This window comes from Phacochoerus africanus, chromosome 5 (assembly GCF_016906955.1).
Source record: "Phacochoerus africanus isolate WHEZ1 chromosome 5, ROS_Pafr_v1, whole genome shotgun sequence".
Classification (NCBI taxonomy): Eukaryota; Metazoa; Chordata; class Mammalia; order Artiodactyla; family Suidae; genus Phacochoerus; species Phacochoerus africanus.
In genome coordinates, this window is record NC_062548.1 from 59,432,524 (window position 1) to 59,453,930 (window position 21,407).

At 50.3% G+C, this 21,407-nt stretch overlaps 1 protein-coding gene across 7 annotated transcripts in view; it reads left to right on the top strand.

Moving 5' to 3' along the window:
• CRACDL (CRACD like) overlaps window positions 1-21,407 on the top strand; it is a 138,794-nt gene that overhangs the window by 109,801 nt on the left and 7,586 nt on the right. For all 7 annotated transcript variants that reach the window (XM_047781477.1, XM_047781476.1, XM_047781474.1 and 4 more), the window contains 2 exons: window positions 1,331-1,558; window positions 9,200-10,775. In XM_047781477.1, coding sequence (XP_047637433.1) covers window positions 1,331-1,558; window positions 9,200-10,775 — 1,804 coding nt within the window. The remainder of the gene's footprint in view (window positions 1-1,330; window positions 1,559-9,199; window positions 10,776-21,407) is intronic.

Sequence of the window (21,407 nt, forward strand, 5' to 3'; positions counted from 1 at the left end):
CAGTTTCTCCCAGAGATATTTGTACACTTGTGTTCATAGCAGCATTATTCATAGTAGCAACCCATCAACAGATGAGTATACACAACGGGTGGTGTATACACATAGTAGAATATTATTCGGCTGTAGAAAGGAAGGAAATTCTGACACAGGCTACAACAGGGATGAACCTCAGAGACAGTCTGCTAAGTGAAATAAGCCAGACACAAAAGGACAAGTACTGTATGATTCCACTTATCCAAGGTGCTTAGAGCAATCAGGTTTATAGAGACAGAAAGTAGCAGGGTGGGCGCCAGGGCTTGGAAAAGAGGAAACAGGGATCCAGTGTTTCATGAGCACAGATGTTTAGTTTTACCAGAGGAAAAGTTCTGGAGATGGATGGTGGTGATGGCTGTGCAACGGATGTGCTTAATACCAGAGAGCTGTACACTTAAAAGTGGTTCAGATGGGAAATAAAAGAAATTGGAAAATAAAATACATCTGGGGAGAAAAAATGTGAACTTGACCCTAATACTGAGCACCATGCGGGAACAGAAAGCTGTTGGATTTTTGTAGGTGGCAGGGTTGTCCCTAAAGCCCAGCCTTTCCCAGGTTCCTGCTCTGCACCATGCCCCTCCCCCACCGCCGGGAATCTGCTCCCAGATGCACGATGGGGGCCCTGCTACTTCGCACTGACAAGCATCTTTTTGTCTTTTCGGAAGAACCTGCTTAACCCTCCCTGGTGGAGGAGCTCATCGGCTTAGCGGGCAGGTGTCTTAGGGTGCTTCTGTCACTCTTCCATGTGCCTCCCCAAACCCCCTTCCTCACAGCTTTTGCCCCCTGTTGCCTTTCAGTGCCTTCTTGCCAAGGTATGAACTAGTAAAACATCTGAGATGTCACAGAGCTGAAAGCCAGATTTTCCCAAGAGAAGCCCTGAAGGTACAGAATGCTAGTGTGAGCTGATGGAATGCTGAGCAGACGGGGGCTCAGCACTTGCTGTACCCCATCCTGGGAAATCCCACCCCTGAGCCAGCCCTGCAGCTTCCAGAGACAGGACCAAGCCCAAGTCTGCCCTGGGAGGAATGGGGCTGGTCGGTCTCACAGGAGGGAGAAAGCAGCTCTTGTCAGAAGCACCCCGGCCAGCTGCTCTGGGAGAGTGAGATAGGTTATCCGGCCCAGGGATGCCTAGGGCCGAGGTTCTTGGAGCTGAGGGATGGGCCTCCAGGGTTTGGTCCAGCACTTCAGCCTCCCAGCCCAGGGATGGAGCCTAATGGAAGGGGAGGGTTGGCGTGCTGGCTGTACCATTTCCTGCCAAGGAGCTGACCCTTGGTGCATTTCCTCTTTGCCCCTGAAGGTCTGTGTGGTATCCTCGTCCCGGCCGCAGTCTCCTGAGCCGCTCTTCTCCAGGCAGGAGAGCGATGCCTCCATCTCCCCCAGGACCTCGGACAGCAGCGTGGCACCCGTGGCTGATTTTGATTATCCCCCAGAATTCTCCTCCTGCCTGGACAACTCTGCAGCCAAGCACAAGCTCCTGGTCAAGCCCCGCAACCAGCGGTCAAGCAAAATGCGGCGTCTGTCCTCGGTAACTGGGCAGGGGCAGGGTGGGTGGGCCTGGAGCCCCATCTGCCCCCAATCCTCCCTCCCTGCCCTGAAGGACCCCTGCCCCCTAAGAAACCCCCACGGGCTGTGGGACCATGACCATGCCTCAGGATCTGGGGTAGGTCAAGGTTTCAACATAAATTAGATATGCCTCTCCCTGCATAGACACTTATCCATTCATGCTGCAGTACTTATCGGGAACCTGCTGTGTGCCCTGAGTCCATTGCTTTCCTACTGCATTCAGTGTAATGTCTACACTGCAGGCCTGGCATAACCAGGCCCTGCTTACCTCCTTCCCCTCTCAACACATTTTGGCCTCCTTTCTGCATCTGGAGCTCTCCAAGCTGTTTCCCTCCTGGGCCAGGCCATGCTGTGTCCCCTGCTTGGGACGCTCTCCTGGCCAAGTCCTGCTCAGCCCTTGGGGGATCGGCTCCGAGGTCCTCCCTGCAGAGACCGACCCTGTGGCCAGCAGCCTGCCTTCCCAGCACTTCCTCCACTCCCTCTATAAATAGGGAGATGCACACCTGTTTTTTTCCCCAGCCTTCTCCGAGACCTTGTTCCAACCATACTTCCAGTCTGGAGTAATGCTGGTCAGCGAACTGGCATCCCAGGACATTAGCTGAGTGTGTGAACGAATGAACAAATGCATGAATGAGTGAGTGACTGAGGACGAAGGTGACCCACTAGAACAGAGACTGCCTGGGGTGAAGACCTACTTAGCAGCACGGTGATGGGGCCCCTGTAAGGACAGACCCTCCCTTGGGACATGCTGCTGGAGGGAAAGTCATCAGCTCAGCACTCTGGGAGCTGAGCACTCGCTCATGTGGTACTTTGGCTTGACGGGACCAGAGGTGAGAGGCTCGTGTAGGGATGACGCCTTCTCTGCTGCCCGCAGATTCCTGCAATGCCTCGTCCGCAGAGGAGCTGAGAAATGGGGCATGGGGCCATCCCGGCCACCGAGAGTGACAGGGCTGAGAAAGAGATGCTCACAGACCAACATTCCCTCCCTGCCTCCCTAGAGATAGAATCGTGGGGCGTTGATGAAGTACCTGGGACAAGCTCGGCACTTCAGCTGGAGGTGTGGGCCGCAGCCTCACAGGCTGTCAGTGTCTCCCTGGAGAGAGTGGCGTTTCCTTTGGGCATATGGAAGGTGCTTTTGAAACTCAGGACTGCAGGGTTGACTTTTGAGGGAACTGATGTGGAGAAAGGATGGAGCTGTGTTGCCTCTGGCTAATGTGCCCTCATGCAAACTGGGGACCCGGGTACCTGGGCAGGTGCTTATATGTCTAGTGCCTTTGCAATTAAAGGCCTGGTACCGTGGGGACTTGCAAGGTCCAGTGACTCCAGCACAAGGGTATAGCTGCAGGGCAGTGTCCAAGCCAGCTCCCTGTGGCCCTCAGGTCTGGTCTGTCTTCCCATAGGAATGCCTTCTGCCCTAGAAGGGGTGTGTAACCAGCCACCACCTTCCAGGACTGGGCAGAGGGAAGCCAGGCCCATACTTCAGGTGGAAATGTAGCATCCTCTCTGATTGCCCCCAGGGCAGAGCTGTACCTCTGTCTTCACTATAGAACTTTGACCTAGCTCTTGAACCCCATTTTTTAGAATAAGAGGAAATCTGATTTAGGCAGTCTGGGTAAACACAGTCATTCCTTAATTTAAAATGTCCTTTCCGGGAGTTCCCGTCGTGGCGCAGTGGTTAACGAATCCGACTAGGAACCATGAGGTTGCGGGTTCAGACCCTGCCCTTGCTCAGTGGATTAACGATCCGGCGTTGCCGTGAGCTGTGGTGTAGGTTGCAGACGCGGCTCGGATCCCGCTTTGCTTGGCTCTGGCGTAGGCCGGTGGCTACAGCTCCGATTCAACCCCTAGCCTGGGAACCTCCATATGCTGCGGGAGTGGCCCAGCCCAAGAAATAGCAACAACAACAACAACAACAACAACAACAAAAAGAAAAATGTCCTTTCCACATCTTCCCCCCCTTCTGGGTCAGGAGCAGGCATGAAAATGTTCCATTTTTGAGGTGTCTGTATTTTCCTGACTGCACAGAGGTATCTGCCCAGGGCTCACCAGTGTCACTGTTGGGTCCTTAGTTGGAAGCCTCTGTCTTTATGTCCACAGCCCACTGTGCCTGTTGGTCATGAAGTCCCTCCTCCCAACCATGAAGACCTTCTTCTGGGGACCAAGTGCTTCCATATGTCCCCGTTCTACTTGGAGTGTGGGGAAGCGCCACTACGCTGCCTCCTCTGCTGCCCTGGGGACTTCTGGAGGTTCAGTTTCCTTTTGGATTTCACTGGACAGCGAGGTCCAAGTTTCCCCTGCTTTTCTGATCCCGTGACATTTGGAGTCTCTTTTTGGTTTTTGGCTGCACCTGTGGCATATGGAAGTTCCTGGGCCAGGGATCGAACCCATGCCACCAGAGAGCCAACGTCAGATCCTTATCTGCTGTGCCACAGCAGGAACTCCTGGGCTTTCTTTCCCTATTACGTGCTCTCCCACCTCCCCACTCCAGGCTCAGGCATCCTCAGTCTCTTCCTGCTGTTGTCCATGCTCTTTTTTCTAATTGGGCAGAATAGTTGCCTGGTGTCCTCCAGCTCTGCCATCACTGGGATAAAGTCTACATCATCTAGGCTCTGAATCTTTGGGAGTGCTAAGAAAAAAAGGGGGAGGGCAGCTTTTCTTAGAAATCTCGCCTTGCACAGAAAAAAAAAAAAAAAAAAAAACCTTGGCTGTCAAGATTGTGATATTTATTACAAATTTGAAAAACACATTCAAGATTGCATTTGGAAAATGGAAAAAAAATTTGCATTTGGCTGGAGAAGAGGACAAGATGGTGAGGTAAAAGGACCTTGAGGTCGCCTTCTCTGATGAGCACACCCAAATCACAACTAATGGATAAAAAAGACTGGAACCTACTAAGAAAGATACTCTACACCCAAGACATAAAGAAGAAACCCCACAAGACAGTAGTATGGGCACACTTGCAATATAATCAAATCTCCTACACCCTGAATGGGCAACCCACAAACTGAAGAACATCGCATCACAGAAGTTCTCCCACAGGAATGAGAATCCTGAGCCCCACATCAGACTCCCAGTCTGGGGGTCTGGCATTGGGAGGAGGAGCCCCTAGAGCACTTGGCCTTGAAGGCCAGCAGGGCTTGAGTGGAGATGTTCCCCAGGACTAGGGGAAACAGAGATGGGACTCTTGGAGGGCGCACACAAGTCTCCTGCACACCAGGATCTTCATAGGTGCCTACCAGCGGGTTGTGGAGGGTAAGCTGAGGAGGCAGAGGGTGGCTATGGCTCACTGTGAGGACAAGGTCACTGGCAGCAGAGGTACCAGGAAATATTATTGGCATGAGCTTTTCTGGAGGCCACCATTTTGGAACCAAGACCCGGCCCTCCCTATAGGCTCCGTCTCAAGCCAAACAACTAAGAGGATGGGAACACAGCCCCACCCATCAGCAGACAGTTTGGTTAAAGACTCCCTGAGCCCACAGCCACCTCTAGACACATCCCTTGACATGGCCCTGCCTACTAGAGGGCCAGGACCCAGCTCCACCCACCAGTGGGCATGCATCAGAAGGAAGAAAACTACTATCCAGCAGCCTGCAGAACTGAGTCTGCAGATGCAGACCAGAACCTTCCCTGGGTCCAGCTGGTTGGTCCCTGGCTAACAAGAGGGGAGTGTACTACAGGGACACTTAGGACATCCTCTACAGTGGCCATTTCTCCAAGGTCAGGAAACATAACTAACCTTCATACACATAAAAATACAAATAGAAATTTAGACAAAATGAGGGAGTTTCTATTGTGACTCAGTGGGCTAAGAATCCATCTAGTATCCATGAGGTTGCGGGTTTGATCCCTGGCCTTGCTCAGTGGGTTAAGGATATGGTGTTGCCGTGAGCTACAGTGTAGGTCACAAATGCAGTTCTGATCTGGCTTTGCTTGGCTGTGGTGTAGGCCAGCAGCTACAGCTCGGATTTGACCCCTAGCCTGGGAACTTCCATATGCTATAGGTTTGGCTCTAAAAAGCAAAAAAAAAAAGAAAGAAAAAGACATGGCAGAGGAATATGTTTCAGATGAAGGAACAAGATAAAACACCAGAAAAACAGCTAAGTGATGTGGAGCTTGGCATTCTACCCAAGAAAGAGTTCAGAGTAATGAATGTAAAGATGATCCAAGAACTCAGGAAAAGAATGGATGCTCAGCATGAGAAGTTACAAGACTTTTTAACAAAGAGAAGATATAAAGAGCAGTCAAAAGCATGAAAAATATAATAATCGAAACAAACAAACTATAAGGGGAGTTCCCATCGTGGCACAGCAGAAATGAATCCAACTAGGAACCATGAGGTTGCAGGTTCGATCCCTGGCCTCGCTCAGTGGGTTAAGGATCTGGCATTGCTGTGAGCTATGGTATAGGTTGCAGACATGGCTCAGATCTGGCGTTGCTGTGGCTCTGGCATAGGCCAGCAGCTGTAGCTCTGATTAGACCCAGCCTGGGAACCCCCTTATGCTGCAGGTGCAGCCCAAAACGAGAAGGAATCAATAACAGAAGAATGGAAAGTGAGCTGGAAGACAGAGTGTGGAAGTCACTGCCATGGAACAGAATGAAGAAAAAAGAATGAAAAGCAATGAAGGCAGTTTAAGAGACCTCTGGAACAATGCCCAAAGCACCAACATTGTCATGATAGGGGGTCCCAGGAGAAGAAGAGAGAGACAAAGGGCCTGAGAAAATATTTGAACAGATATTGCTGAAAACTTCTCTAACCTGGGAAAGGAGACAGTAGGCCAAGTCCAGGGAGGACAGAGTCCCAAACAGGATTAACCCAAAGAGGAACATGCCCAACCCTTAGTAATCAAATTGACAAAAATTAAAGAGAGAGGAAATAGTAAAAGCAAAAAGGGAAATGCAACAAATAACATAAAAGGAATCTGCATAAGGTTATCAGCGGGCATTTCAGCAGAAACCTCAGGCCAGAAGGGCGTGACATGATATATTTAAAGTGAGATGAAAGGGGCAAGCCAAACTATTCTCAGCACAGTTCTCATTCAGATTTGACAGAGAAATCAAGGCTGCATTTGGCCAGATCCGTCAGTCCCACCAAAGCAGTGGAACACATGGGTGTTGGTTGGGAAGGCTATGCCCTGTAGATGTGGCACGTCCATAAATGTTTACAACAACATTCTCCTCACACCAGTTGGTTCTCATCCCAACCCAGGCAGGGCAAAGGGAGGGAATAGTATTCCCTCTGTTCTGTCTGGAGCAGCACAATTAGATGGCCTGCCTAAGAGCATGTGGCTGCCAGAGCGGCCAGCAAGCCCTGGGTCTCAGAGGCTGATCCCTCCTCCCCACACCAGCACTGCTCAGCAGCAGCATCCTCTGCCCAGAGATGATGTGGAAGCTTCCCAAAGACACTTGCTTTCTGGCTAGAGGAGGTAGATGAGCAGGCAGCTGTGATAGTGTCCCCATCTGGGTGGGGGGACCCCTGCTTCCGATTCCTGGGGAGGGGTCCTGCGGAGCAAAGCTTCTCTGAGGGCCTAGAGCAGGAGGTGACACGAGGGCAGAGGAGATGAATTAGACAAACCCATCCTTCTGTCCCAGCCAGAGAGCCCCGGCTTAGACAGGAGCCACTTTGTTCCCTACAGAGCCTCTGCTCAGCAGCGACATCCACCCTCCAGAGTGCACGCTCACACCACCTCCCCCGGTACCCCCTCAGAAGTGCAGGCAGCTCAAGCTGGATGAGCCCAAGCCAGGCCAGCTCCTCAGCTGTGTGCTGACTTACCGTGGGTGCCCATGGTGTTAAAACGTGACTCATGCCCTAAGGGGGTTTCAACATCAACGACTTCCTCTGGTTACAAAAAGCCAGTAACACTTTGTGAACCTGCAGCTTTCAAAAATTCTTCTGTAGATTTCACATCTTCCTCTGTTTCAGTGCAGAGGAACAGGATTGTGCGTCTTGGCACGAGCTAGCTTGGGTGTGATCACAAACATCTCAGGTACCTTGTGCCAGGTTAGCAAGCAGGTGCCAGCTGGAAAATGTTAAAATAACAACAACAAAAACTTATTGCAAACACTCCTCTGGGTGTTTCCAAAAAAAAAGAAGAAAGGAGGGCAGTGCGCTTGTGCAGAAGCCTGGGTGACTCTCCTAAAGTTCAGTTTAAAGCTGGGAACTTTTGAAAAAGACCAGCCTCAGTGCCCTCAGCCTTGTTCATGTTTGCTTTTGAATGATCCATGATTACCTCTAGTTCCTTTCCTTCCTAAGAAGCAGGAACAGACCTTGTGGGTGGTAAGGAGGAAGTGGACTCAATCTAGATTCCAGAGACCTTTTGGAGGAAAAATGGCACGAGGCAGTGTATTATGGTCAAGCCAGTAGGACTTCAGGAGAGAAGGGAGAGCCCTGAGCTGCAGGGCACAGGCCAGGCTTCCCATAGGAATGGAACTGGAGGGAGCTCTGGGGGTACAGGGGGAGCAGAGAGGGGACTGCTCAGCTGCCTTATTTGCTTAGCCTTGACCGTGATGAGGACCTCTCTGGGGAAATAATAATCCTCTCCTCACTGGGACTAATCAGTGAGTAAGTGAAATAACCACATAGAGCAGAGAGTGTGGCAGACCCTGCTGACGTGGGTTCCCTTACCTTTGCTTTACGTTGTAGAGTAGTGTCCACTGGTTTTGTGGCTCCACCTTAAGAGCTTCAGGCAACATTCATTTTAGGGGCAGAGCAGCCTCTGTTCTGCGGGAAGCTGATATGGGGAGGCAAGACTCCAAACAGACCAATAAGGGAGGATTAAGAAAGACACCTAGGAGTTCCCTTCATGGTGCAGTGGAGACGAATCCAACTAGTATCCATGAAGATGCGGGTTCAATCCCTGGCCTTGGGGATCAGTGGATTGGGGATCTGGTTTTGCTGTGAGCTGTGGTGTAGGTCGCAGATGCAGCTCAAATCCTGCATTGCTGTGGCTGTGGCGTTGGCCGGCACCTGTAGCTCTGATTCGACCCCTAGCCTGGGAACTTCCATATGCCACAAGTGTGGCCTGAAGAAAAGAAAAAAGAAAAGACACCTGTGTGTGAATGTCCACCTAAGTGCCAGCTTTGGAGACATACTGCTTCGGGGGTTCCCTAGTGGCTCAGCAGATTAAGGATCTGGCAGTGCCACTGCTGTAGCCCGTGTTGCTGCTGTGGTGCACTTTCCGTTCCTGGCTCAGGAACTTCCACATGCCATGGGTGTGGCCAAAAGAAAAAAAAAAGGTGGAGAGAGACATTCTGCTTCCTTTAAAACTAAACCTTTACCAAGGGAATTCTCCTTGTGACTCAGCAGGTTAAGAATCCGACTGGTATCCATGAGGATGCAGTTCTATCCCTGAACTCAGTGGGTTAAGGATCCGTACTTGCACTGGTGAACTGTGGTGTAGATTGCAGACACAGCTCGAATCCTGTGTTGCTGTGGCTGTGGTGTAGGCCAGCAGCTGCAGCTCCAATTCAACCCCTTGCCTGGGAACTTCCATGTGCCACAGGTGCGGCCCTAAAAAGGAAAAGGGAAAAGAAGAAACCTTGACCGAAATGGGGAGGCCATAGTGTTCCTAATGATGCTGTGCTTTGACCTCTTTATTTCTCTCAGAGAGCACAGTCTGAATCCCTGAGCGATCTGACGTGCACCCCAGAGGAGGAGGAAGACGATGAGAAACCGCTACCCAAAGCCAGCACGGAGGAGAAGTCTAGTTCTGGGCAGCAGGAGGGGGCACCGGAGAGAGGCCCCGAACCCGAGGAGCCGGCCACGATGCTGCCACCAGCGGGGCCCCGGGCGCGGCGGGGGCGGCTGCAGCACTGCGCAGCGCTCACCGCCAGCACCGAGGAGGAAAGCCCCCCGGGGGACAACCCCTCCAGCCGCCCAGCCACCCCAGAGGTCATAGAGCCCGTGTCAGGCCCAGCTCCCCGCGCAGAGTCCCCGGCTCTGCCGGAAGGCTCCCCGAGCCCTAATCCGGACAGTGAAAACCAGAGAGAGGAGCCGTCCCTGGAAAACAAGGGTCTCCCCGACGGGGACACAGTGGACGAGGTTGTTCGTGCTTCTGGAGAGGCTGAGGGTCGATTATCTCCCTGCGTCCCAGAGGAGGACCCGACCCTTCCGGACACAGGCACCGCCGCCACACCCGAGACGCCCTCTGGTCCAGGAGACCCCTCGGGCCTGCAGGACGGCCTGCGGCCGAGTCTGGATGTAGCGAGTCCAGAGGGCCCAGGGCCAGAAGCCCCCGCCCCCAGCCCTCCGGTCCCCAAGAGCTGCTTGAAGCACAAGGCCTCGGCCGTGACCGTGAACGTGAGCCTCGGCGCGGCCCCCTCACCGCCCACCGCGCAGCCGGCTCCTGAGGAGCCTGCACCCCAGGCCCCGGACCGGGAGGCCGCCCCTGCGGAGCCCTCCAGGTCCGAGCTGGCGAAGTCCCCCGCGGCGGCCCCAGAGGCGACGGCGCCGGAGCGGAGGGTGGAGAGAGGAGGCCGCGAGGCGCGGGCGGCCAAGAAGTTCTCGGTGTCGTCGGGCCGGGAGTGGCCGCGAGCTGGGGGCCGCCTGCTCGAGCCCCGCGGCCCTGCTGTCCGGCTGCCGCTTCTGAGAAGCGGCCCGGCCTGGAAGAGCGAGGCCGCCCTCGACGACCTCCCGGCGGCCCCCGAGCCCCAGAGCGCGAAGCCCGGCCCTCGGAAGCCGACCGCCCCGGCCGAGCGCGGTTCTCCCGACTCGGCGGCCCGGGCGGCCACCGCGGACTCCAGCCAGGCGGCCCGTGAGCGGCCGGCGGGCGGGGACGGAAGCCCCTTCCCGGTCAAGCTCCGCTCCACGTCGCTGTCCTTCAAACACAGAGAAGCGCCCTGCCCGGAAGGGAGAGGGATCAAGAGGTACAGCGCCGAGGTCAGGTTCGAGAGGGGAGGGCTGACCCTGCTCTCCAGGGACGACAAGTGTCCGCTGGGGACCGGCCCCGCCGCCCGAGGCGCCAAGTCCCCCAACGAGCCCGGGAAGGCCAAGGCCCGGTCCGCCGAGCAACTCAGCTCCAAACCGCCCCTTCCCAGAAAGCCGCTGCTGCAGACCCTCACCCTTCCGCAGTCGCCCACGCCCCCAGACCCCAGCCTCGGGGACCCTGAGAAGCTGGGACCTCCCGCCGACCCCAGGAAGGAGAGCCAGGCAGCGGAGAGAAAATCGCCCCACAGGGCAGCTGGTAAGCAGCTTGGGGAGGATGATTTCGAAGGGGCAGGGCAATGTGGGGATCCCATTGATTGGATTATGTTGTTGCATGTCCTCAGAGAATGTAAATGCTTTGGGTAAAGCCCTTGTTGCAGGGGAACTGCAAGAAAATGTCAAAATTCCTGTGGGTAGCACTAATACAGTTGATCAAGAATTAGGAGTAGAGGGGAAGGGAAAGGAATATATTTGTATTCTGAGGTCTGTATAAGTTCAGAGAAGCAGGGGAAATGTACAGAAAGTTCTGCAGCACATTCTGAGAGGAGATGGGACAGTCAGCACATGGCTCAGATGCTCCTTCCTCCTCCCAGGACAGGTGTGCCTGCCTGGATGGCCACTCTCCTGGGGCCTAAGCTAGCTCTTGGTTATAAATGAAGCATCTGGCTCTGCTGTCATTCAGCATCCTTCACACCGACCTTTCCCCCAAAGGAAGAACTTCCTCCTGTTTAATAATCAGGCTCTCAGGGCCCAGGCTGACACACAAAGCATCCCATCTATTGGATCGTGAGTCCTGGTAAAATGTGAGTTCCTCCGGGGGCAGACATCAACAGGGAGATGGTGTTAAGACTGGGGCAGAATATAAGAATCTTCTAAAGCAACTGTCTTTTAAGATGAGCAGAGATGAAATAGATGACCTTTCTGTGTCTTTGACATTTGTCACTTTTTATTTATAGCGTTTCAGATGAAAGGAAAAATCTGTTGGAAGTGGGTATTTTCAGTGGCGCTAAAGAATCTCTCCTTGCTGGTTTAATTAATGGAAGTCAGTGTGCTGAAAATGGAGCTGGACACACAAGTCTTGGGGAGGGGTGGAAATGGGGACCCTAAGGAGAAATTGTCTGTGACAGATTTTATAAAACAACACAACTTTCAGAATATTTAAGTGGCTGCTGTGAGTCAGGACTCCATTGAGACTCTGCATTATGGAACAGAAGAGCTAAAACCCGGTTCTCCTAGGGACCCCACACCCAAAAGGGGGGGAGCGAAGGCACCCACAAAGATAGGTTCAGAGATGTGCTAGTCTTTCATGTCTTCCTCCCAGGAAAGTTAGTGGAAGTGCTGTGTATATAGGTCTTTAAATTCCTAAGGTGACACCCAAAGATTCAGGCGATTCCAGGGAGAAGTTTCGGGAAAACGCCTCCCAAGAGCGGGCACACGTAGCCTTTCTGGTCCAGGCCCCTGGGCTCTGCCGTGATTTTCTGCTGTTGCCGCTACAGTTACATTAGGATAGTCAGTGAGGGAGCTTTGAGGAAGGTTCAGGTTGGAGCTGATGCTCTGCTCTGCTCTGCCAGTGTCCAGGTTATTGAAGCCATTGTAGAGTGGTGCTAAAAGCCATTGACTTCTTTTGATTTATAAAATGCAACATAATATTTGTTAATGGCTTTCCTTCAGTAGTAGCATAGTCTTGTCCATCTGTCTTTGTTAACATTCCCTAAGCCACAGAGGTAACTCACGGGGATGAGTTCTCGAGTGGAAGAATCTAAGTTAGTTTCGGGGGCATGAGTAGTGACATTCACTTCTGGGTAGAGAGAGAAGCAGGAGAATTGCCGCATTGTGCTGGGAACCGGCCCTCCCAGGGTGGGGTGGTATTTGAGGGATGAGAGCCAGGAGAGCCAGGAGAGCCAGGGGCTCCTGCCTGGTTCCACCTGGGAACCTGGGGACCACATCCTGCTGACCAGAGCAGACCCTTGGGGGCCTGTGCTCCTGGAGAGCATCATTGAGGCAGCCTCCACTCCCCCTGACCCCAGACACCAGAGCCTCTTGCGGCTCAGTCATAATTATTACTTCTGCTCTCATCATCAGTGCGCCAAATTATAGCAACTCAAGGCAATTAAATTCATATAAAGCATACAGATGATAAAAGTTGTAATAACAGTATTACCCAGTTTTCCAGGAAGGGCTAATTGTTGCTGTTTATTATCTTGTGGTGGCAGGCACTTTACCCAGGACTCCCAAAGGTGGGTAACGGAGCTGTCCCAGAAGGGCACATTCCACCCCAGGGACTCCAGCTGCTTTGTCCCAACGCTCCTGCCCGTGCCCCTCCTCAACTCCACACACTGTCGCCAGTTCTTGGAAGATGGAGAAATCCTGGCAGGGGGTGTGGGTAGGATATGATGCTTGTCGCCATAAAGAAAGGAGCCCAGCTTGCCGACTGGCTTGTAGGGTGGTCGCCACAAGCCCAGTACATTTGTGCTCGTCAGTGCAAAGGAGACCAGTTAATCTGCTCGTTTGCCATAGGAGGTGAACTGCTCAGGGTTATCAGCTCTGTTCACGTGTGCGGGAGGGTTCCCATCCTCCTGTTGGACCAGTCCATCCCAGAGTCTAAGTGGCCAGTCTGGAAGCAGCTTCCTACATACAGGATTAGAATTAGAACAGGGGATGCCATGAAATATAGGAATTACATGGAAAAAAGGAATCACTTGTGAGCCTGCTCTCTGAATGGTCTTCCTATTGCCCTTCCTTCTAGTATTTCTGTGTGTATTGGATGTGGGGGTGTGTATTTTCTACATAGTAGTGGACATTCGTTGGATATTTTGGAGAGTAGCTGGACAAAGTGCTGTTCTCACCAGAGGCCTCCACACCTCCTTCCCTCCTGACCAGGCTGGTGACCTGGCACACTCAGGTCCCTGATCCTTTTTCTCTTGACTCCAGCCCTCACTTGATCATGCATTCATTCTCTCAACACGCATGCATTCCTGCCACACTGGGCTGGCCCCCAGAGGCGGAAGAGGACGCCAGCATTGCCATCAAGGGGCCTAGTGGCCCGAGGAGACAGGTGGCAGCTGGATGCCACGGGGGAGTGTAGCTAGATGCCAATCTTATCTTTGGAGTCAGGGATGTTTTCTGGAGGAAATGAACTCAAAGAGACTGTCACCTTCTCTAATGATGTAGTTATTTCAGTGTATTCAAGTTCATTTGAATAGAATACAAGGAATTTGGTGGGTTTTTTGTTTTGTTTTGTGTGTTTGGTCTCCTGCTAAACATATTTTCATATCTTTTATTCTTAAACAACTTTATTCATCCCTACCTTTCTTTTTTTAGTCCTATCCTTCCCCTTCTGGCCTGTGTGGTCCACACTGTGGGCGCCTTCCCTGTGTTCCTCAAAGCGTGTATATCTGCTCGTCCTTGCCCACCTCCCAGAGCAGTACTCTCCTCGGTTCCCACCTGTTTCCTTGACTCCCTCAGCCACAGAAGCTGGACCATAACCATCTGTGTGCAACCTGACCTGACATCTCCATGCTCATAATTCAGTTTACTGACACCTCCCTCCCCACTGATCATTTCCCTTCTCAGCTCCCCCGTCTATCCAGATATTCAGGCAAGAGACTTCAGAGTTACTACAAATATTTTAATCTGGAGTTCCCGTCATGGCACAGTGGAAACAAAACCAACTAGGAGCTTGGAGGGTTCGATCCCTGGCCTCGCTCAGTGGGTTAAGGATTTGGTGTTGCTGTGAGCTGTGGTGTAGGTTTGCAGATGTGGCTCGGACCTGGTGTTGCTGTGGCTCTGGCATAGGCCGGCAGCTACAGCTACAGCTCCGATTGGACCCTTAGCCTGAGAACTTTCACATGCTGCGGGTGCAGCCCTAAGAAGACCAAAAAAAAAAAAAAATTAATCTGGAAAATACTGAAGGGCCTAAAACTTATAGGAAAAATCACTTTGTGATCATACTGTTAAAACAATTACACAAAAAGGGACTTGCAGTTCTGACCAGGATGAGTAAACACACACCACGCTCCCTCTCCCATGGTATAATTTCAAACCCTGCACAAAATGCATAAAATGAATGTCAGAGGACTCTAAAAGGTGGATGAGAGCTGTTGGACTGGAAAGGGGGATCAGAGTCCTTAAGATGGCCTAGATCAAGATGACAGTGAAGTGGCACCTCCCTTCCCTGTCACTGCTCCCTGCTCCCTGCCACCACCAGAACCAGCACCAGCCTTTCAAGACAGAGCTAGTTGGATGGTCCTGGTCCTACTCCAGGTGAGCCGCAGCAACAAAGCTGCAACCCAGGTGTGGCAGTGGTTCCTGCAAGATGGAGCTCTTTTGATTCTCTCATCCCCATGCCAGGCAAGTGCCAGCAAGAAACTGGCTCCTCTTACCTGGTGGCAGTGGCAATGGCATCCAGAGCTCTTTAACCCTCCAGCCCTACTCCAGATAAGAGCCAGCAAAGAGGCACCTGCCTCCGCCCACAGCAGCACCTGCAGGTCAGAACCCTTCTGACTCTCTAGGCATCACCCCAGCAGACCCAGTTGTGAAGCCACACCCCCCTCAGCAGGTGGGGTACTGGTGGTACCACAGGTGCCCTTCTCTCACCAACCTGCCCCTGAGGTGGTCCTGGTCACAAGAGTGCACAATAGTGCAGAGGCTGGACTAACCAGAGAAACTTGGGGGTGGAAATCACAGAAAGAAGACACCTGAGAAAGAATCCTTCACGTACAGATAAGAAATCCTGGGCTTATCTCTAGTTGCACCTATGGATCAACACAGATAAACCTTTGAGAATTTTAATAGAATCAAGTCTCAACATAATACCCAAAATGTCTAGGATACAAACCAAAATCATTCAACATACAAAGGACCAGGAAAATAAGAACAGTTCTCAAAGAAAGAAACAGTCAATAAAAGTCAACCCTGAGATGATCCAAAGGTTGGAATGACTAGACAAAGACTTTAAAGCAACTGTCATACCATGGTTTGGAGACATAAGAATGAAATGAATGGAAAGATTCTTTGCAAACAAATAAACGATATTTAAAAAAATCCAAATGAATTTTGGAACAGGGAAATATTAGTTAAAAATTCATTGGAAGAGTTCATTAGTAGAATGGAGACAATGAAGGAAAGGGTCAGTAAACTTGAAGATAGATCAATAGATAATACCCTGAACACAAAAAGAAAAAAAAAATATTTTAAAGCATTTGGAGCCAGTGTAACAATATTAAAAAGTCTAACATTCATGTAATTGGAGTCCCAGAAGAGAAGAGAAAGAGATTTGAGCAGAAAAAAAATCTGAAGAAATAATGACTGAAAACTTCCTACATTTTTGACAAATAAATTTACAGATCCATGGAGCTCAGATGAATTACTTTTACAGCTTTGTTAAAAAAAAAAAAGAGTGGCTTTATTGTTTGCTTTTACTTTACCTTTTCAACAAGTGGTTCTGGAGCATGTGAACATCCATAGGCAAAAGTATGAACTTTGACCTATGTTTCATATCATATGCCAAAATTAATTCAAAAGGGATTACTGACTTAAAAGTAAAATGAAACTATAAAACCAGTAGAAACTTAGGGGAAAAGATCTTTGAAACAAAGGTCTTGGCAATGAGTTCTTAGGCTTGACATCAAAACATAATCCATGAAAGGAAAAATTGATAAATTGGACCTCAGAATTTAAAACTTTTGCTCTGCCAGAGACCCCATTAAGAGGATGAAACGACAAGCTATGAGCTGTTGAGAACATATCTGAAAAACATATATCCAATGAAGAACGAGTATCTAAAATATATAAATTATTATCAAAACTCAACAGTAAGAAACTAAAAAATACATTAGACAGTGGGCAAAAGACATGAACAGATATTTCACCAGAGAGGATATATAGATGGCAGATAAGTACATGAAAAGATGCTCAATATTATTAGCCATTAGAGAAACACCAATTAAAACCTTAATGAGATACCATCACACACGTGTTAGAATGGCTCAAAGTTAAAATGCTGTTAAGGAGTTCCCATTGTGGGTCAGTGGGTTAAGGACCCAGTGTTTTCTCTGTGAGGGTGGAGGTTTGATCCCTGGCCTCACTCAATGGATTAAGGATCTGGCATTGCCAAGCTGCAGCAAAGAGCTCAGACACAGCTCAGATCTGGTGTTGCCATCACTGTCAGCTGCAGCTCCAATTCGACCCCTGGCCCAGGAACTTCCATATGCTACAGATGCAGCCATAAAAAGAAAAAAACATACTGTTAATGCCATGTGCTGGGGTGGAGGGTAGGGGTGCAGAGCACGTATTGCTAATGGAAATGCAAACTGATACAGTCACTTTGGAAAATGTTTTGGCAGCCTCTTACAAAATTAAAAATACACTTACAACCCAGTCATCTTCCCTCTAGATATTTATCCTAGTTAAAGGAAAGTTAGGGTCACACAAAAACTTGTACATGTGCAGTTCCTGTCATGGTGCAGTGGTTAACGAATCCGACTAGGAACCATGAGGTTGTGGGTTCGATCCCTGCCCTTGCTCAGTGGATTAACGATCCGGTGTTGCCATGAGCTGCAGTGTAGGTTGCAGATGCGGCTCGGATCCCAAGTTGCTGTGGCTCTGGCGTAGGCTGGCAGCTACAGCTCCGATTAGACCCCTAGCCTAGGAACCTCCATATGCCATGGGAGCGGCCCAAGAAATGGCAAAAAGACAAAAAAAAAAACCTTGTACATGAATGTTTATAGCAGCATCATTCATCATCACCAGAGGATGGAAACGTCCCAGATATCCTTCAACTGTTGGCCAGTAGTACACCAACAAACTGCAGTACATAGTGGAATATTAGTCAGCAACGAAAAGGAATGAACTGTGGACACCCCAATAACAGATGAATTTTAAATATCTATGTTACATGAAAGGAGCCAGTCTCAAGATTGTCAACAGTTTTATTCTATTCCTATGACATTTGGAAGAGACAGTGATACAGAGGCAGAGCGGGTCAGTCCAATGGCTACTCCAGGGTTTGGGAATAGAGGTAGGCTCTCCCTATAAAGGGGTAGCAGGAGGGAATTTTAGGGGGTGTTGACATTGTTCTGGTCCCATCTTGTGATGTGTGTTACAAGAATCTAAGTGTGTGTTCAAACTCATAGAATTGTATGATAAAAAAGATGAATTTCACTGTATGCAATTTTTGAAATAATCTTTTAAATGGCACAAAAAAAGAGATGGTAGCCTCCTCTCCTCCTGTCTCTGAACCTCTCCAATCCCCCCCGCCACACACACACAGGAGGAACCACCACTAACAGATTCATCCCAACTCTCTCCCACACCCGTTGCAGTCATAGCTGCATCAACACTGATGTACAGATAAAGATGCAGCAATCCCTTTCCTTCTATTTTAATCACAAAAATGCTCTACATGTTGGCTCACAAGTAGATATTTTCACTCCACAGTAAAGATCGGGCATCTTTTCTGATCAGAATGAATCACTTATCCTCCTTTTTTTTTTTTTTTTTTTGGCTGCACCTATGGCATGAGGCAGTTCTAGGGCCAGGGATCAAACCCTATGCCACAGCAGTGACAACATCAGATCCTTAACCCTCTGAGCCACCAGGGAGCTCCTATCATCATTCTTTTCAAGGGCTGCAGAGCACATGTGCCGTATTTTATTGCGCTATCCCCCTGCTGAAAAGCATTCTTTGAGGTTTTTCTTCCTTTGGCTAATAGTGCTACAGTTATCATCCTTCTTCCTTTTTTTGCTAACAGTGCTACAGTGCTAACAACATCCAGGGTGTTGGCTCTATGTATTCACATGATTGTTTCTCTGGGATAGATTCTTTTTTTTTTTTTTTTTTTTGGTCTTTTTAGGGCCGCACTCATGGCATATGGAGGTACCCAGGCTAGGGGTCAAATGGGAGCTTCAGCCACCGGCTACACCACAGCCACAGCAACATGGGATCCTAGCCGCATCTGTGACCTACACCACAGCTCACGGAAACACTGGATTCTTAACCCACTGAGCGAGGCCAGGGATGGAAGCCACAACCTCATGGTTCCTAGTCAGATTCATTAACCACTGAGCCACGATGGGAACTCCAATGGATAGATTCTTAAAAGTGAGTTTTCTGGCTCACAGAGCTTGTGAGGTTTTAATTTAATAGACAGCTTCAAATGCCCCTCCATCAAGATTGTACCGGTTTACACTTCTAAGAGCAGAGTAGAAGCTATTTCTCCACCCCCTCATCAGCACAGGGTGTTATCACTCTTTTTTGATCTATTTTTTTCAGTCTGATGGATAAAGAACATCAGTTGTGTTTTCACCTTGGTCAGCAGGTCCTGGCCATCCTAACGTGAGGCGACTTTCTCCTTTCCCAGCCCAGGCCCCAGGTCAGCCCTCATTACCTTTAACCTATCACCTCCTCCCTCAGCTCTCCCCTCGCCCTCTCCTCCCAAGTCCTGGGTCTATCCATGAATTTTCACTCTCCAAACAAGAAGCAGAACGAGATCAGTGCCTGAGTTCCTGTTGTGGCTCACTGTGTAGAGGACCCGTTGTTGTCTCTATGAGGATATGGGTTTGATCCCTGGCCTTGCTTGGTGAGTTAAGGATCCAGCATTGCCATGAACTGAAGCATAAATTGCAGATGCAGCTCAGCTCCAGTGTTGCCGTGGCTGTGGCGTAGGCCAGCAGCTGTAGCTCTGAGTTGACCCTGAGCCTGGGAACTTCCACATGCCTCATGTGCGGCCCTAAAAAGAAGAAAAAGAAAAAAAAAAGGGGAATGAGACCAGTGCCCGGAGGCCCCTGTGCGCCCCTTCCAGAAGGCTCTGTACCTCATCTCTGAGCTGTGGGCCATGGGTTGGCGTGGAAGGACCCCCTCTGTCCCTCGGCTCTCATAGGAGAGCCTGTGTGTGCACTGGAGTAGATGCCCTTCCTCTCTGTAGACTCAGCGTCTACCTCTGGGCCTGTGCTCACCCGCTGCAGTGATTCTTGGTTTTTCACAGTGGCTACACTCTACGGAGTCGCTGTAAACAGAGAATTAGCAAATCCTGAACCATCGCTCAGGGGAGGGAACGTGGAGTCTGGGGCCTGCGAGTCCCTGATCACATTTTTCTCAACCAGTAGGTACATAATCTTGTTTCAAGTGTGTTTCTGTTTAAAGACACCTTATTTAATCCGTATTGTTGATCCGTTAGCATCCAACCCCCAGCCAGCAGCAGTATCACATGAGCCTGAACAAAGCTGGCCTGACACTCGGATATTCTCCATGAGCCACATCAGTCTTCCTGTTTTTAGGGCCACCACTTCAGTGCTAGACATGGGGGCTATTTTAGACAGTTAAAAATCACCAAGAAAAAAGACAAAAGTACAAAAAATGTGACCTTGAGTAGACGCGAAAGGACCCTTTTTACAGTCTGAGAGCAGAAACAAAAAAGAAACGGCACCACCCTGTTGTGCATCAGCTGGGAACATGCTCGTCCCAGGACTCAAATTGTTCACTGCTCTTTGTACATCTGCAGATGACCGTGAAGGGTCGGGAGCATTGATTTGGATGTTATCAATGCATTTTTAGCGAGTAGGCAAATTCTCACATGTAAAAGTCCCGGACAGTGAGGATTGATGTGCCGTGGGTGCAGCCCTAAAAAGAAAACAACAACAAAAAAATGGCAGAACAATGGAAAAAGATGAAAAGCCATGTGCCAGGATGTGAACACAGCTCTCTCGGGTGTTTGATTCATAGAAAACTTTTTTCTCCCCCTTTCTCCGTGTGTCTACTTTCCGAATGTGGACAGTGTGCATGTGTCCTTTTATGAACAAGAAGGTATTATATGAAGGGAAAAAGATTCTCTAAAAATTGCTGCTTCGCAACAAATGACCGAAGCCGAGTAGCAGCTCCTCTGCCGCCTCCCTCTGTGAAAGAGGCATGTGCTCCCCAGTTCACCCCCTTGCTCCCTGCTCCACCCCACCTATCCTCTCCTTCCTGTTATGGCCCGGCCGCCTCTGAACCTGTTGGTCACTAGGGTAGCATGGTGAACAAAATGGCCATGCTTGTTTGCATGGAGCACAGACAATAGAAGACTTCCTGGAGAAAAGTGAGAAGAAGAAAGGCCTTGTCTACCTTCCTAGGAATTAGGATTTCATCCTATAACCCCACAGGGAGACAGTAAATATTCTTAAAACAGTAAAAAAAAATGCTGCTCCAGAAGTTCCCATTGTGACTCGGCAGGTTAAGAACCCAACATAGTGTCCGTGGGGACGCAGGTTCGGTCCCTGGCCTCGATCAGTGGGTTAAGGATCGGGCGTTGAGGATTTGCGTGAGCATGCCTCAAACTGGGGTGTAGGTCACAGGTACAGCTGGCATGTGGTGTTGCTGTGGCTGTGGTGTAGCCCGGCAGCTGCAGCTCCAATTTGACCTCTAGCCTAGAAACTTCCTTATGCCGCAGGTGCGGCCCTAAAAAGGAAATTAAAAAAAAAAAAAGGCTGTTTCAGAATCGGCAGCATCTCCCAAGTGTTTAGGAGATGTGAGAAGTGGGTTGCTGGGCCCTGTATTAGCACAGGGATGAGGATCCGCCTCAAATTCTCAGCCAGCGGCAGGAAGGTACAGCCATTTACATGATACCTCTCACTGCCTCTGGCTGGCATAGGGGACATGGAACCCCCCATCAGAGCGCCACCTTGCGGGTCCTTAGGACACCGCCTGTGCCCTGCTGCGTATAACCCTCTCCAGTGAGTTGTAAAATACTCTTGTGGGCTCCCATGGGTCACCTGATCGCATGGTGGTAGGAATTCAGCAGAGCTAAGTCTGGGCCCTCATGGTCAGAGTGACACCACTGTCAGGCGCCCAATCACCACGGGGACCCGAGCCCTGAGATACAGGGGCTGCCTGGGCCTCGCACAGTCGCTGTCTGCCT